Genomic DNA, 13,637 nt, shown 5'->3' with positions numbered 1-13,637 from the left:
GATCCAAAGTCTTGAAGACTGACTGAAACCCCAACAGGACATTAAGGGAGTCTTCAACACGGTGAAAAACACTAGAATTAACGCTGACATTTCCCTTGTATAATTACGCAGCTGGTGTGAAGTCAACTTGTTCCCACGTTTGAGTAACGTGTGTGGGCACAATGCTTTCTCTTTAGTCTGCTTTCTGGTCAGTTATTATTATGTTCTTTTCTTTCAGAGATGATAGTAATTGATATTCCATCAGCTCGATCTGGAAGCTGGGGATGAATCCAGTCAGGATGTTTGGGTTTCTCAACATTCTGTTTGTGTGAAGCCAAATGCAAATCTATAAATTCAGTCTCAACGGCCAACTTAAAACTCTGTAGATCAACAGAGAATACACAGCGGGGAAATCCTTCTCCGCAACAAACTAATCAATTTACCCACACCAGTAAAAACAGCAGATTCAAACTAACCTGCCAATGACAGTTACACCAATGCAGCTAATGTAAGACAGACCTAGTCTGAAACCTGGCTCCTTTCTGGTTTGTGTGAGTTAGGTGGGACATTGGGGCAGTGAGATTACAGAATGGATTCTCAATCTCAGTGTTTAGTAAATTCCCAATTGAAATTTGCCCTCTACTGTGCCTACACAAAGCACAGAAACCTCTGACCCGCAGTGACATCATCTGCCAGTCTAATCTAGAATTATCGCAGTTGGATCATGGGCCGGCATAGTTTGCAGCTTGAAATAGCTTCTGAGAAAAACATGTTCAAGCACTAGAAAACAAAAGTAGTTATCTTGAAAGGTGACTGTTATGCTTTGATACAAGATGATTTGTATTTTTAGAGTTCTTGTTCTCCACAGATGTAATCTCCGTGTATGAGTGAATAGGCTTGATGGGGAAGCTGTGCAGAAAAGGGCACAAGTTGGGGATAAAACAGAAACATCTGGCTTCAGTTTACTGCCCCATGTTTCTAAATGCCTTTCTTTTGGGATCATGGGTTATAATTCAGAGTTTTCGAGGGGAATAATTCACCGCTATCAAAATGCCAAAGGTTCATATTGCTGCAATTGTACTTTATGGGTACAAGTTGACTACATTCTAAGCCATATGTGCAAATGAGGTCTGATGCCCTCGAATGTGAGCACTCCAAAATCAGCCCGTGTTTCAGTAACGATCCTGTGGCCTCTGTGAACCGCGTATGCGGAGGCATCAGGTGAGGACTGGATTCGGCTGAGTTAGACTGTCTGATGGCACGTCGAAAATCCAGGCCCACTCATTGAATATGGCCGGTCAGCGAGAGAGGGGTCAGAGAATGGAAACAGATCAATGCATCACAAAATAAATCCACCCCTTTAGGAAGGGGGGGGGGGGGGGGGGGGGGGGGGAGGGTGAAGGAAAAAGAAAATGCCACCAGAAATGTGATGATCAGCGAAGGTGGGTGTTGAGAAATCAAAAACAATTTGTGATCAGAAATGTTCCTGACCGTCAGTCTCAGATGAGAATCTACTAACGTTCAAAGTGTGTTTTCCTGCCTGTTGAGTTACTCCTGGTTACCGTTCTCTGCCAATCAGCCCAATGTAACTTGACTGAAATTTTACATTTGACTGATTTAATAACTTAATGTTGGAATGCATGAGATTGTAGGACAAAGCGAGACCTTGACCCTGTCCATGTTGTCCTGTCACACAGGTGGTTATACTCTGCTGCTGACAGAGAGCGATGGGTCATTATTCTGCCTCTCACTTTATTTGATTTTTTCTGGTTTACAGAAGGTGGATGTTACCAGCCGCACGGTGATGGAAATAATGACCAAAACGACAGAATATCTCCAGCCCAATCCAGGTAACCTATCACTACATGTCTGCTTGTTGTGTGAACATTACTGAGCATTCCCTCTGGATTAGTGCGAGCTGACGGCTGTTGTGGATGGGTTCTGCTCTCCTCAACCCTGCATCTTAACATGTTTTCAAATGCAATACACAAGATTTTAAAATGACAGAGACTCCTGATATTTAAATCCTCTTAATCTTAATGCTAATTTACTACCACTTGCTGATTCGAACGGTGTTACATGGCAAGACTTTGAACGGTGCCCTCTGACCTCTGACGGATCCCTCACATTGGAGACCTTTGATCTGCTTTGTGCACAAGGTAGCACAGGTTCCTCGTCAAGAAGCAGCATTATTGCTGATCACTGGAATGATTCCTGCAGAAGTTCAAGAAGGCAGCTCACCATCACCGTCTCGAGGGCAATTAGCGATGGGCAACAATGCTGGCCCAGTCAACGGCACCCACGTCCTGGGAAAGAATAATGATAAAAGGGGAATGAGTCTTTCAACAAGTAAGTCCCCTCCATCCAATCTGGGCCTTCCGTTGATACCACATGGTCTAGAATCCTGAAATCAAATGAGTTTCAATTGTGTTTTATACGGAAAACATTCAAAATCTATTTGGAAGGAAGCAGAGAAATTTCAGAGGACATAATGTTGATGAATGAGTTAAATTATATCTTGATTCACATCAGGGTCAATATCTATGGATGGACCGTGTAGGTTCAAGGGGAAAAAAATAAACTGATCAGAATGGCTTCATTATCCAATCAATCAGGCCTGGTGTGTCTGTATGTATATCCCTGATAGAAATGAGATGGAAAACCAGGAAGAGAGTTAGGTCAGCAAGGAATAATTTGGGAAAGAGAGAACTGAACATTGATAAATGCTCATTAAGCAGATCCGAGCGCTGGTGGGTTTCAGCGTGAGGTAGGGTCTAAAGGTTAGAGACGCTTTACTATCTTGAAGTGGGAGAAGAATGAATATCGAACGGGGGAGTTCCCATTGGGCTTGGTTTGGATGATCAACTGCCCTAGCTTTCACATGAGAATTATTGGGCCGCATGGGAACAACACAATGTCCACTGATACAGTTCTTCAGCGGTTCCCATGGCTCTGCTGACAACGTTACAGCCGCAAACCTACAAAAGCGAGCTCACAGACCCCACGCTCCTGTGAGAGATCACTCCCGAGGCAACAATCCTCCCACTTTGAGCAGAGACCAGTTGTTATTGTTGTTGGGCCTTTTCTATATTCTGCTTAGGCCTGATAATTTCCGCTCTCCTATCACCACAGCAGGTACTGACACCCATACTTTTGAGAATATCGATCCAAATCTCGCAATTGAGATGTAGGGAGTGCGATTAAACGGTCTTGTCACGCCCAACTTGGTATCAAATCTTGCGAGAGGCCTCGTGTGAGATTTGTGAAGCATGAAAAGCCCTGTGAGATTTGACAGAGTCTCGCGAGATGTCACGATCTGGATCTCGCCCTCACTGGGCATGACTCTGATCAGCAGATTTAAATGATCCATTAGGCTCATGGGGACCTAACGGCCTCACCTGGTAGGCCTCACGAGGAAGCCCTTTAGTACTGGTTTCCACAAATGTGGGCCAGTCATGGTGACACCTGGGGAATCTGCCAGGACATTAGAGACCCCCAGGTGGTTGGGGACAGGGCAAGGTGGCGCCCTGGCGCTTTCTCTGGCATCTGGGCACCATGGCACTGCCAGGCTGCCAGGGTACCGGGCTGACACTACCAGGGATTGGGCCTGGGGGGCCTTGCCAGGTGGAGTGGGGGTGTTCCCAGGTTGAGGGGTAGGGGGGAGTTGAAAACGGGGTTTGGGGGGAGGGGAGTTTGAGGCAGCCAGATAAGATGGTTCTCCGATCTGCGAGGTGACTCCCCACTAAACATACCCAAAACCTGCTCAGATTGTTTTCCAGTTAAATCGCGCCCATTAGTTCAGTAAATGTGCCCAGAAAACAAGGATAATCCATTCTGGTAACTGATTTTGTTCCTGGGCTATTGTTGCCTCCATTAGATGCACTCTAGCCTTTAAGAGTCGTCAAGTACCACATCCCTCCTGATTTAAATGTAAAATACTGAGCATTTTATTTTACAAAAGGTGAGGCAGTAAAAATACAACAGGCGTGTAACACGATTACACGTTTTATTAAACATCCTACCATCTAACGCCTCATCAGACAAATGTTATTTTCATGCAAATTAAATTTTCAAGGCTTTTTAATAAATTATTTTGAGTGCTGCATAAAGAAACACTGTGGGAGGAACGGCTTGGTACAGATTCGGGCAGCAAATTGCTAAGGGGTTGGACGGATAGACTCCTCCAGGAAACAAAGTTACTGTGGAGCTGCTTCATCCCAGTCACAGCACATCGTACACGGGGTACACTGGGGCAGAGTGGGGCTTCACCTCTCACTGGGGAGGAAGGGTTTGCTGACAGCTCCCGCAGTCCTGGGCATGCCAAGAGCGCATTAGCGGGTACTCACGAAGCCGCCCCCTGGCTCCCAGAGCCAAGTTAGTCCAGGGTCCTGTTAGGGTGGGTTTGGGCAGTTTAGGGAGGAAGCAGAGGACTTGGGGGGTGATGTGTTTTATGGAGCTCGAGGGTAGGAATGTAGGTGTTCTATCTTAGAGGGACCTCTCCCAAATCTACAAACCCCGCCCAGTTGCAACTCGCCCCACTGCCCATGCCAGCTGGTGTATGGTGTGGGCAGTGTATTGTCTGGGCCAGGAGGTTTGTTAACAAGCTCAATTGACCCCAAGTTATTTATTGAAATAAGACGAGCAGATGGTCTATTTCAGTGCCCGCCCACCCCCAGTATTATGGGGGTGAGCTCATGGATGGATGGGAAGGTGGTGGTCTGGGCACTTGCCCATTCCCCCCCCGACCGCAAACACCCCCCGCACCCCACTCACCGGCTGAAAACACGCACGGCAGGGCCACATAAAATGCAACCCCCAGTTTAGCTGTTTTTCACATTTAACATTTTCTGCTGTAAGATTGGCAAAATCTACAGACAGATAATAGATAACTGAATTTACCAAATAACTAGACACAAATAAGCAATGTTGGCATAAACTCTTAAAACTGCCCCTGCTTTTTCCAATAAACCCAATCACAACTAACTCCATTTCAGCCCCACATATACTAAATGGTTGTGCTCATCACCTCCATCAGCCAGACTCCATATACAACTCAAGACCAGTATACCCCATAGCCATTCCATTGGAGGAAACGGCTTCTGCCATTGATCAGTGGGCGGGGACCGTATGACTGGAAGGTACACATCAGAATACCCCAACCCCACTCACATCAGATTGAACAAGACCCAAAATAACCATACCTACAGTTTCTGGCAATGATCAAGCAGCAATTCCCAAAGAAACAGACAGACGGTGAGTGAAAGGGATGGGCTGTGTTGAAACTGCAAATGTGATGTGACAACAGGGGAGATTATCGTCTCTGTTCTCTATTTACATAGTATACTTTAGTATGTATGTATCCATGTGAATATAGATGTGAATTTACATGGTACACTTCAGTATGTGTGTACGTGTGTGTATCTGTGTGAATTTACATGGTACACTTAAGTATGTGTTTGTACATGTTTGTATACATGTGTATTTACATGGTATGCTTCAGTATGTTGTATGCCTGTTTATTTACATGATATACTTCAGTATATGACTCTATGTTTATGATTTCACTTGATGAGTGCCTGTAATGAAATGTCAGGAGTTAGGAAAGTGCAATGATTAGTGCACAAACCTGTGGTTTTCTGTATTTAGCCTCCAGAGCGAAACTGACTATGATCAACACAATGTCGAAGATTCGAGGGCAGGACAAAGGGCCGGGTTACCCCCAGGCAGAGGGGCTGCTGGGGGAAAGCATGGTCAAGTTTGGAAAGGAACTTGGCGATGAATCAAATTTTGGTGAGTCGGAGCTAATCCAATAATTCAGGGTTACAGGTGTACACACACCCTCACACACCCCCTCACACACACCCTCACACACACCCTCACACACCTCCTCACACACCCCCTCACACACACCCTCACACACACCCTCACACACACCCTCACACACACCCTCTCACACACCCCCTCACACACACCCTCACACACCCCCTCACACACACATCCTCACACACCCCCTCACATACCCCCTCACACACCCCCTGACACCCCCCTCACACACCCCCTCACACACACACCCTCACACACACCCTCACACACCCCCTCACACACCCCCTCACACACACACCCTCACACACACCCTCACACACACCCTCATACACACCCTCTCACACACCCTCACACACACCCTCACACACACACCCTCACACACACCCTCACACACCCTCTCACACACCCTCACACACACCCTCACACACACCCTCACACACCCTCGCACACACCCTCACACACACCCTCGCACACCCCCTCACACACCCCCTCGCACACCTCCTCACCTACCCCTCACACACCCCCTCACACACGCCCTCACACACACACCCTCACACACACCCTCGCACACCCCCTCGCACACCTCCTTGCACACCTCCTCATCTACCCCTCACACACCCCCTCACACACACACCCTCACACACACCCTCACACACACCCTCACCCCCTCACACATTCCCTCACACATCCCCTCACACACCTGCTGGCACACCACCTCGCACACCACCTCACACACACCCTCACACACACCCTCACACACCCCCTCACACACACCCTCACACACGCCCTCACACACGCCCTCACACACCCCCTCACACACACACCCTCACACACACCCTCACTCACACCCTCACTCACACCCTCACACACACCCTCACACACGCCCTCACACACCCCCTCGCACACCCCTTCACACACCCCCTCACACACCCCTCACAAACACCATCACACATGCCCTCACACACACCCTCACACACCCCCTCACACACCCCCACACACCCCCTCGCCTACCCCCCACACACCCCCTTACACACACCCCCTCATACACACCCTCACACACCCCCTCGCACACCCCCTCGCCTACCCCCTCACACACCCCCTTGCACACCCCTTCACACACACCCTCACACACGCCCTCACACACGCCCTCACACACCCCCTCACACACGCCCTCACACACCCCTTCACACACCCCCTCGCACACCTCCTCGCCTACCCCCTCACACACATCCTCACACACACCCTCGCACACCCCATCACACACACCCTCACACACCCCTTCAACACATCCTCACACACATCCTCACACACCCCCCCCCACACCCCCCTCACACACACCCTCACACACACCTTCACACACACCCTCACACCCCCCTCACACACCCCTCACCCCCACACACAGCCTCACAGCCCCCTCATTCACACCCTCACACACCCCCTCACAAACACCATCACACACGCCCTCACACACGCCCTCACACACCCCCTCACACACCCCCTCGCACACCCCCTCACACACCCCCTCGCCTACCCCCCACACACCCCCTCACACACACCCTCACACACCCCCTCGCACACCCCCTCACACACCCCCTCACACACCCCCTCACACACACCCTCACACACACACCCTCACACACGCCCTTGCACACCCCTTCACACACACCCTCACACACGCCCTCACACACCCCCTCACACACGCCCTCACACACCCCTTCACACACCCCCTCGCACACCCCCTCGCACACCTCCTCACCTACCCCCTCACACACACCCTCACACACACCCTCACTCACCCCCTTGCACACCCCTTCACACACACCCCATCACACACACCCTCACACACCCCTTCAACACATCCTCACACACATCCTCACACACCCCCCACACCCCCCTCACACACACCCTCACACACACCTTCAACACATCCTCACACACATCCTCACACACCCCCCCACACCCCCCTCACACACACCCTCACACACACCTTCACACACACCCTCACACCCCCCTCACACACCCCTCACCCCCACACACAGCCTCACAGCCCCCTCATTCACACCCTCACACACCCCCTCACAAACACCATCACACACGCCCTCACACACACCCTCACACACCCCCTCACACACCCCCTCGCACACCCCCTCACACACCCCCTCGCCTACCCCCCACACACCCCCTCACACACCCCCTCGCACACCCCCTCGCACACCTCCTCACCTACCCCCTCACACACACCCTCACACACACCCTCACTCACCCCCTTGCACACCCCTTCACACACACCCCATCACACACACCCTCACACACCCCTTCAACACATCCTCACACACATCCTCACACACACCCTCACACACATCCTCACACACCCCCCATACCCCCCTCACACACACCCTCACACACACCTTCACACACACCCTCACCCCCCCCTCACACACCCCTCACCCTCACACACAGCCTCACAGCCCCCTCATTCACACCCTCACACACCCCTCACACTGCCTCACACATCCCCTCACTCACCCCCTCACACACCCCTCACAAACACCGTCACACCCCCCTCACACACATCCTCACACACACCCTCACACACATCCTCACACACCCCCCCACCCCCCCTCACACACACCCTCACACACACCTTCACACACACCCTCACACCCCCCTCACACACCCCTCACCCCCACACACAGCCTCACAGCCCCCTCATTCACACCCTCATACACCCCTCACACTGCCTCACACATCCCCTCACTCACCCCCTCACACACCCCTCACAAACACCGTCACACCCCCTCACACGCACCCTCATACACACCCTCACACACACCCTCACACACACCCACACACTGCCCCTCACATCCCCTCACACACACCCTCATAAACACCCTCACACAGCACCCTCACACACACCCACACACACACCTTCTCACACAGCCGCTCACACACCCCCTCACACACCCCTCACCCCCCACACACCCTTCACCCCCCACACACAGCCTCACAGCCCCCTCATTCACACCCTCACACACCCCTCACACTGCCTCACACATCCCCTCACAAACACCGTCACACCCCCCTCACACACACCCACACACACACCTTCTCACACAGCCCCTCACACACACCCACACACCGCCCCTCACATCCCCTCACACACACCCTCATAAACACCCTCACACGGCACCCTCACACACACACACATACCCTCATGCACACCCTCACGCGCACCCGCACACACACCCTCACAGACTCCCTCACATAGGTTCACATAGCACACACACTCCCTCACACACTCCCTCACACACTCCCTCAAGCACTCCTACATACACACCCAATCACTCACACAGAATAACTAACACACACACACACATCTAGTCTCTCTCTCTCAGTCTCTCTCTCTGTCTCTCGCTCTCTCTCTCACACACTCACTCACACAAATTCACACCCAGACACAATTGCTGTGTTATTTTAATGTGGGTGGGCATTGTGTGGGAAGTGAATGTGACAAATGTATTTGGGACATTGCCGATCCTGTGACTCTAGTGTTAACCACTGTTGATGGATTTATTGAAGCTGGTGAGCCATTGAATGCTGTCGCTTTCCAAGATGTATCTGGCTGTTTGATATGAACTCAGTTGCTGTATTTAGTTGATGTCTTTCCAGGCTCCATGTTGCTTTGTGTTCACCGTCTCGTTTTCAAACCACCCAGAAGTCATTGAAACTTGTCCTGAGAAGACCACTGTCTACAGTGGGTACAGAACTCACCCCAACAGTGATTGAAGAATCAAGGCTCAAAGTGATAATAGGACTCAATGGGTTTATAAAGTCATGTTAAGCCCAGCTACCCAGTCCCAGATGTGATTAAAGTAGGATTTTCAGATTTATATTGTTTGTATCTGGGGCAGGAAGGGTTAGAAAGCTGGATTTGGGAGTGTATCCGACTGCTGGGTCATGGTTTAAAAGTCCTGGTTTAAAATACAGATTCTGTGGCCGGAGGCGTGCAATTAAAACATCATAAAAATAAGATCATCATCCATTGCAACCATATATATTATTTACCTGAATAGGGCTAATGGAATTTTGTTTATAGTAAGAAGGTTCCCCGGAGTTTAGATAATTAGAGGCATTGGGTGTGATCAAGGTGCAGTGAGGCGGGTGAGGGGGGGGGGCGGTTTGGACCTCCGAAGAATTAAGTGTTGAGTTTTTATTTGGATCTGTCTGGAAACAGATTAGCATCTTATGAAAACAGATTTAACAGGGTAAAGATTTGACTGTTGTTGTGCCTGGAAAATCTCAGACACTTTCGACCAGTCTATTAATCAAACATTCTACCCAGATGTCTTTATTGACGAGGCAAACAATGGTCCCATGTATTGTGATACTACCCGTTGAACCCAGTCACACTGTGGGTCCAATTCGCTGAGTTTCGATTTCCTCAGGGTCCTTCTTCGTTGTGAAGTTGGGTCCCAAACGCTGCCTCTTTCCGTCTCTGCTGCATGGAGACATCGCTGCTGGGAGGTCTGTGGGTCTGTAGCCCTCCCCCTGCCTTTCCAGAATATTCTCCGATGAGCCCCCAGCTGATGAGGTCACAGGGTGGATGTGGCACCATCCAATAGAGGTACTGGCCACCTGGCAGGACATCGGGGGGCGGGGGGGGGGGGGGGGGGTCCATATGTCCTGGTTCATTGTCTATGCAAAACAATTGATCCATGACTAGAGCCAACTGTCTCTGAACGGGTAATTGATGGGGCCAGGTCCAGACAGGTCCTGGCAGCTTGACTGAGTTTCAGTGCATTCGAAGTTTGGCCAAGTTCGAATTCTCAGCAACCCGTCTGAGGTTGGCTTTAGTTTGATTTAATTTAACTCTTAATTTAAAGTGTCCAATTTTATTGGGCACTGTGAAAAGAACAAGAATTTTTTGCCAAATGCTGGGAGGTTAAACAGTAGTTTAATACAGGCAAGAATGTGCAAGCTCGTTCCTGAAGGATATCTCTTTCTCGCAAAGCAGTTTATTCAATACATTTCTATACAGTACACTCATCCCTGGAGCATCTCTACAACACGGACCCACCCCCCATAGACCCCCCCTCCCCGTGTTGAACTATGCGTGCGGCCAACGATGCCCTCTCTGTGTCTCCGCAGGAGAGGTTGTCCCATAACCATTGGGAGAGGGCCCAGACTGGCGCTGGGGTGCCGGACCTTCTACGAACGGGCCCTGGAGGTTACCGGGTGGCCGAGGATAGAGCGGTCACCAATGTGGAGATCGGTGCACGGCGCAGAGGTGAGGACCCCCTGGGCCCCATTCAGATGGACTGTCACACATGAGTTATCACACAGGCCTTCCAGCCTGACGCATCCCTCCCACTGAACACATGTCCATCCTTCCACACGACCCCCAACCGACGGCCCCCTGCCTCCCAGGAGAACACCTCGGAGGAGAGCTCCGAGGAAGCACACCATCACAGCTGTCATCCCAACCCTCCACCAGCACAGAGACAAATACCTCGGAGAACAACGGTAGTGACACGTTTCTGGGGCACAATCTGGTGAGCACCAAACTGCTGCTGATGTGCATCAGGTGGAGGCAGGAACCCCCCCCAGGCTGGACAGCAGTCGGAGGGCTGTTGGAGCCCAGGACCCAGCTGGGTCCCAGCCTGTTGCTGAGCCTATGGCCCAGGGTTACCCGGAGCTGATGGAGACGTTAGGGTGCGCCCGTGAGATTCAGAGGGAGGTGTCAGCGACACTTCAGCAGGCCCACAGCCGATTGGAGGAGTCCCAGAGGCTACGGGCACAGGCGATGGCGCCAACAATGTGTGGCACCGAGGCCGACACTGCTCGGGTGGTGACCGTAGTGGAGAGTCTGGTGCACGATGTCGGCAGCACGAGTGAAGGTGTCCAAGGCGTCGCACAGTCGGTGACGGCCATGGCTGAGGCTCGCGACAGAATGTCCGCCTCGCTGGGGAATCTGACCCAGTGCCAGGCCAACCTTGATGTGGTTCTGCAGGACATGTCCTGCTCTCAGGTGGACATTGCTCAGGTGCTGCGTGCATGGCCCAATCACTGAGGAGTATTGCCGAGGACGTGGGCACAATGATGCAGACAATGGGGAGCTGCCAGGGCTGGCAGTGCCAGATGATGCAGGGGCAGCCGGGGCTTGAACCAGCTGCCCCTCCGTCCTGAGGTGAATCCCAGGGCCCAATGGGCACCGAGCAGGAGGAGGGGGCGCTGAGTGCCACCCCAGACCCATCCAATGGAGTGACAACGGTGACCACCAGCTCCCCTGAGACCAGCCCTCTGATGAGGCCGCGTGTCGAAGTCGGCTCCTGGTACAGTGCAGCACGGTGCAGCATGTGCTGTTGTCAAGTTCGACAGAACCCTCTGGCCACAGAGCCCCCAGAGGATGCCCGTCAGGGGCATCGAAGGCCAGGGACTGTGGTAAGCAGCAGGCTGCCTCCACCTCAGATGTGCAACCTGAGGACACACCTAGACAGAACGATAGAACACGGAAGGCTAAGCAGGTCTAGGATCACTGAGAGGACACTGGGGGGGGGGGGGGGGGGGGTGCGATGGGGTGGTGGGGAGAGTTGGGGTTGGGGTGTGATGGGGTGGTGGGGAGAGTGGGGGTTGGGGTGGGTGTGCAATGGGGGTTGGGGGAGGAGTGGGGGTTGGGGTGTGATGGGGCTTAGGGGGAGGAGTGTGCGTCTAGGGTTGGGGTGGGGGTGTGATGGGGGTTGGGGGAGGAGTGGGGGTTGGGGTGGGGGTGCGATGGGGTTGGGGGAGGAGTGGGGGTTGGGGTGTGATGGGGCTTGGGGGGAGGAGTGTGCGTCTAGGGTTGGGGTGGGGGTGTGATGGGGTGGTGGGGAGAGTGGGGGTTGGGGTGGGGGTGTGATGGGGGTTGGGGTGGGGGTGCGATGGGGGTGGTGGGGAGAGAGGGGGTTGGGGTGGGGGTGCGATGGGGGTTGGGGGAGGAATGGGGGTTGGGGTGTGATGGGGCTTGGGGGGAGGAGTGTGCGTCTAGGGTTGGGGTGGGGGTGTGATGGGGTGGTGGGGAGAGTGGGGGTTGGGGTGGGGGTGTGATGGGGGTTGGGGTGGGGGTGCGATGGGGTGGTGGGGAGAGAGGGGGTTGGGGTGGGGGTGCGATGGGGGTTGGGGGAGGAATGGGGGTTGGGGTGGGGGTGCGATGGGGTTGGGGGAGGAGTTGGGGTGGGGTGGTGGGGAGAGTGGGGGTTGGGGTCGGGGTGTGATGGGGGTTGGGGTGGGGGTGTGATGGGGTTGGGGGAGGAGTTGGGGTTGGGGTATGATGGGGGTTGGGGGAGGAGTTGGGGTTGGGGTGTGATGGGGGTTGGGGTGGGGGTGTGATGGGGGTTGGGGGGAGGAGTGGGAGTTGGGGTGGGGGTGTGATGGGGTTGGGGAGGAGTGGGGGTTGGGGTGGGGTGTGATGGGGGTTGGGGGAGGAGTGGGGGTTGGGGTGGGGGTGTGATGGGGATGGGGGAGGAGTGGGGGTTGGGGTGGGGGTGTGATCGGGGTTGGGGGAGGAGTGGGAGTTGGGGTGGGGGTGTGATGGGGGTTGGGGAGGAGTGGGGGTTGGGGAGGAGTGGGGTTGGGGTGGGGGTGTGATGGGGGTTGGGGTGGGGGTGTGATGGGGGTTGGGGGAGGAGTGGGGGTTGGGGTGGGGGTGTGATCGGGGTTGGGGGAGGAGTGGGGGTTGGGGTGGGGTGTGATGGGGTTGGGGGAGGAGTGGGGGTTGGGGTGGGGTGTGATGGGGGTTGGGGGAGGAGTGGGGGTTGGGGTGGGGGTGTGATGGGGGTTGGGGGGAGGAGTGGGGGTGG

At 53.4% G+C, this 13,637-nt stretch overlaps 1 protein-coding gene across 1 annotated transcript in view; it reads left to right on the top strand.

The window, feature by feature from the left end:
• Positions 1-13,637, top strand: part of LOC119970047 (endophilin-A1-like) — a 182,860-nt gene that overhangs the window by 149,463 nt on the left and 19,760 nt on the right. The window contains exons 3-4 of the mRNA XM_038803993.1: positions 1,757-1,829; positions 5,626-5,769. Coding sequence (XP_038659921.1) covers positions 1,757-1,829; positions 5,626-5,769 — 217 coding nt within the window. The remainder of the gene's footprint in view (positions 1-1,756; positions 1,830-5,625; positions 5,770-13,637) is intronic.

Source organism: Scyliorhinus canicula, chromosome 8 (assembly GCF_902713615.1).
Source record: "Scyliorhinus canicula chromosome 8, sScyCan1.1, whole genome shotgun sequence".
NCBI classification, from domain to species: Eukaryota; Metazoa; Chordata; class Chondrichthyes; order Carcharhiniformes; family Scyliorhinidae; genus Scyliorhinus; species Scyliorhinus canicula.
The sequence above is the reverse complement of the archived record's forward strand: the minus strand, read 5'-3'. Positions and strand labels throughout refer to the sequence as shown.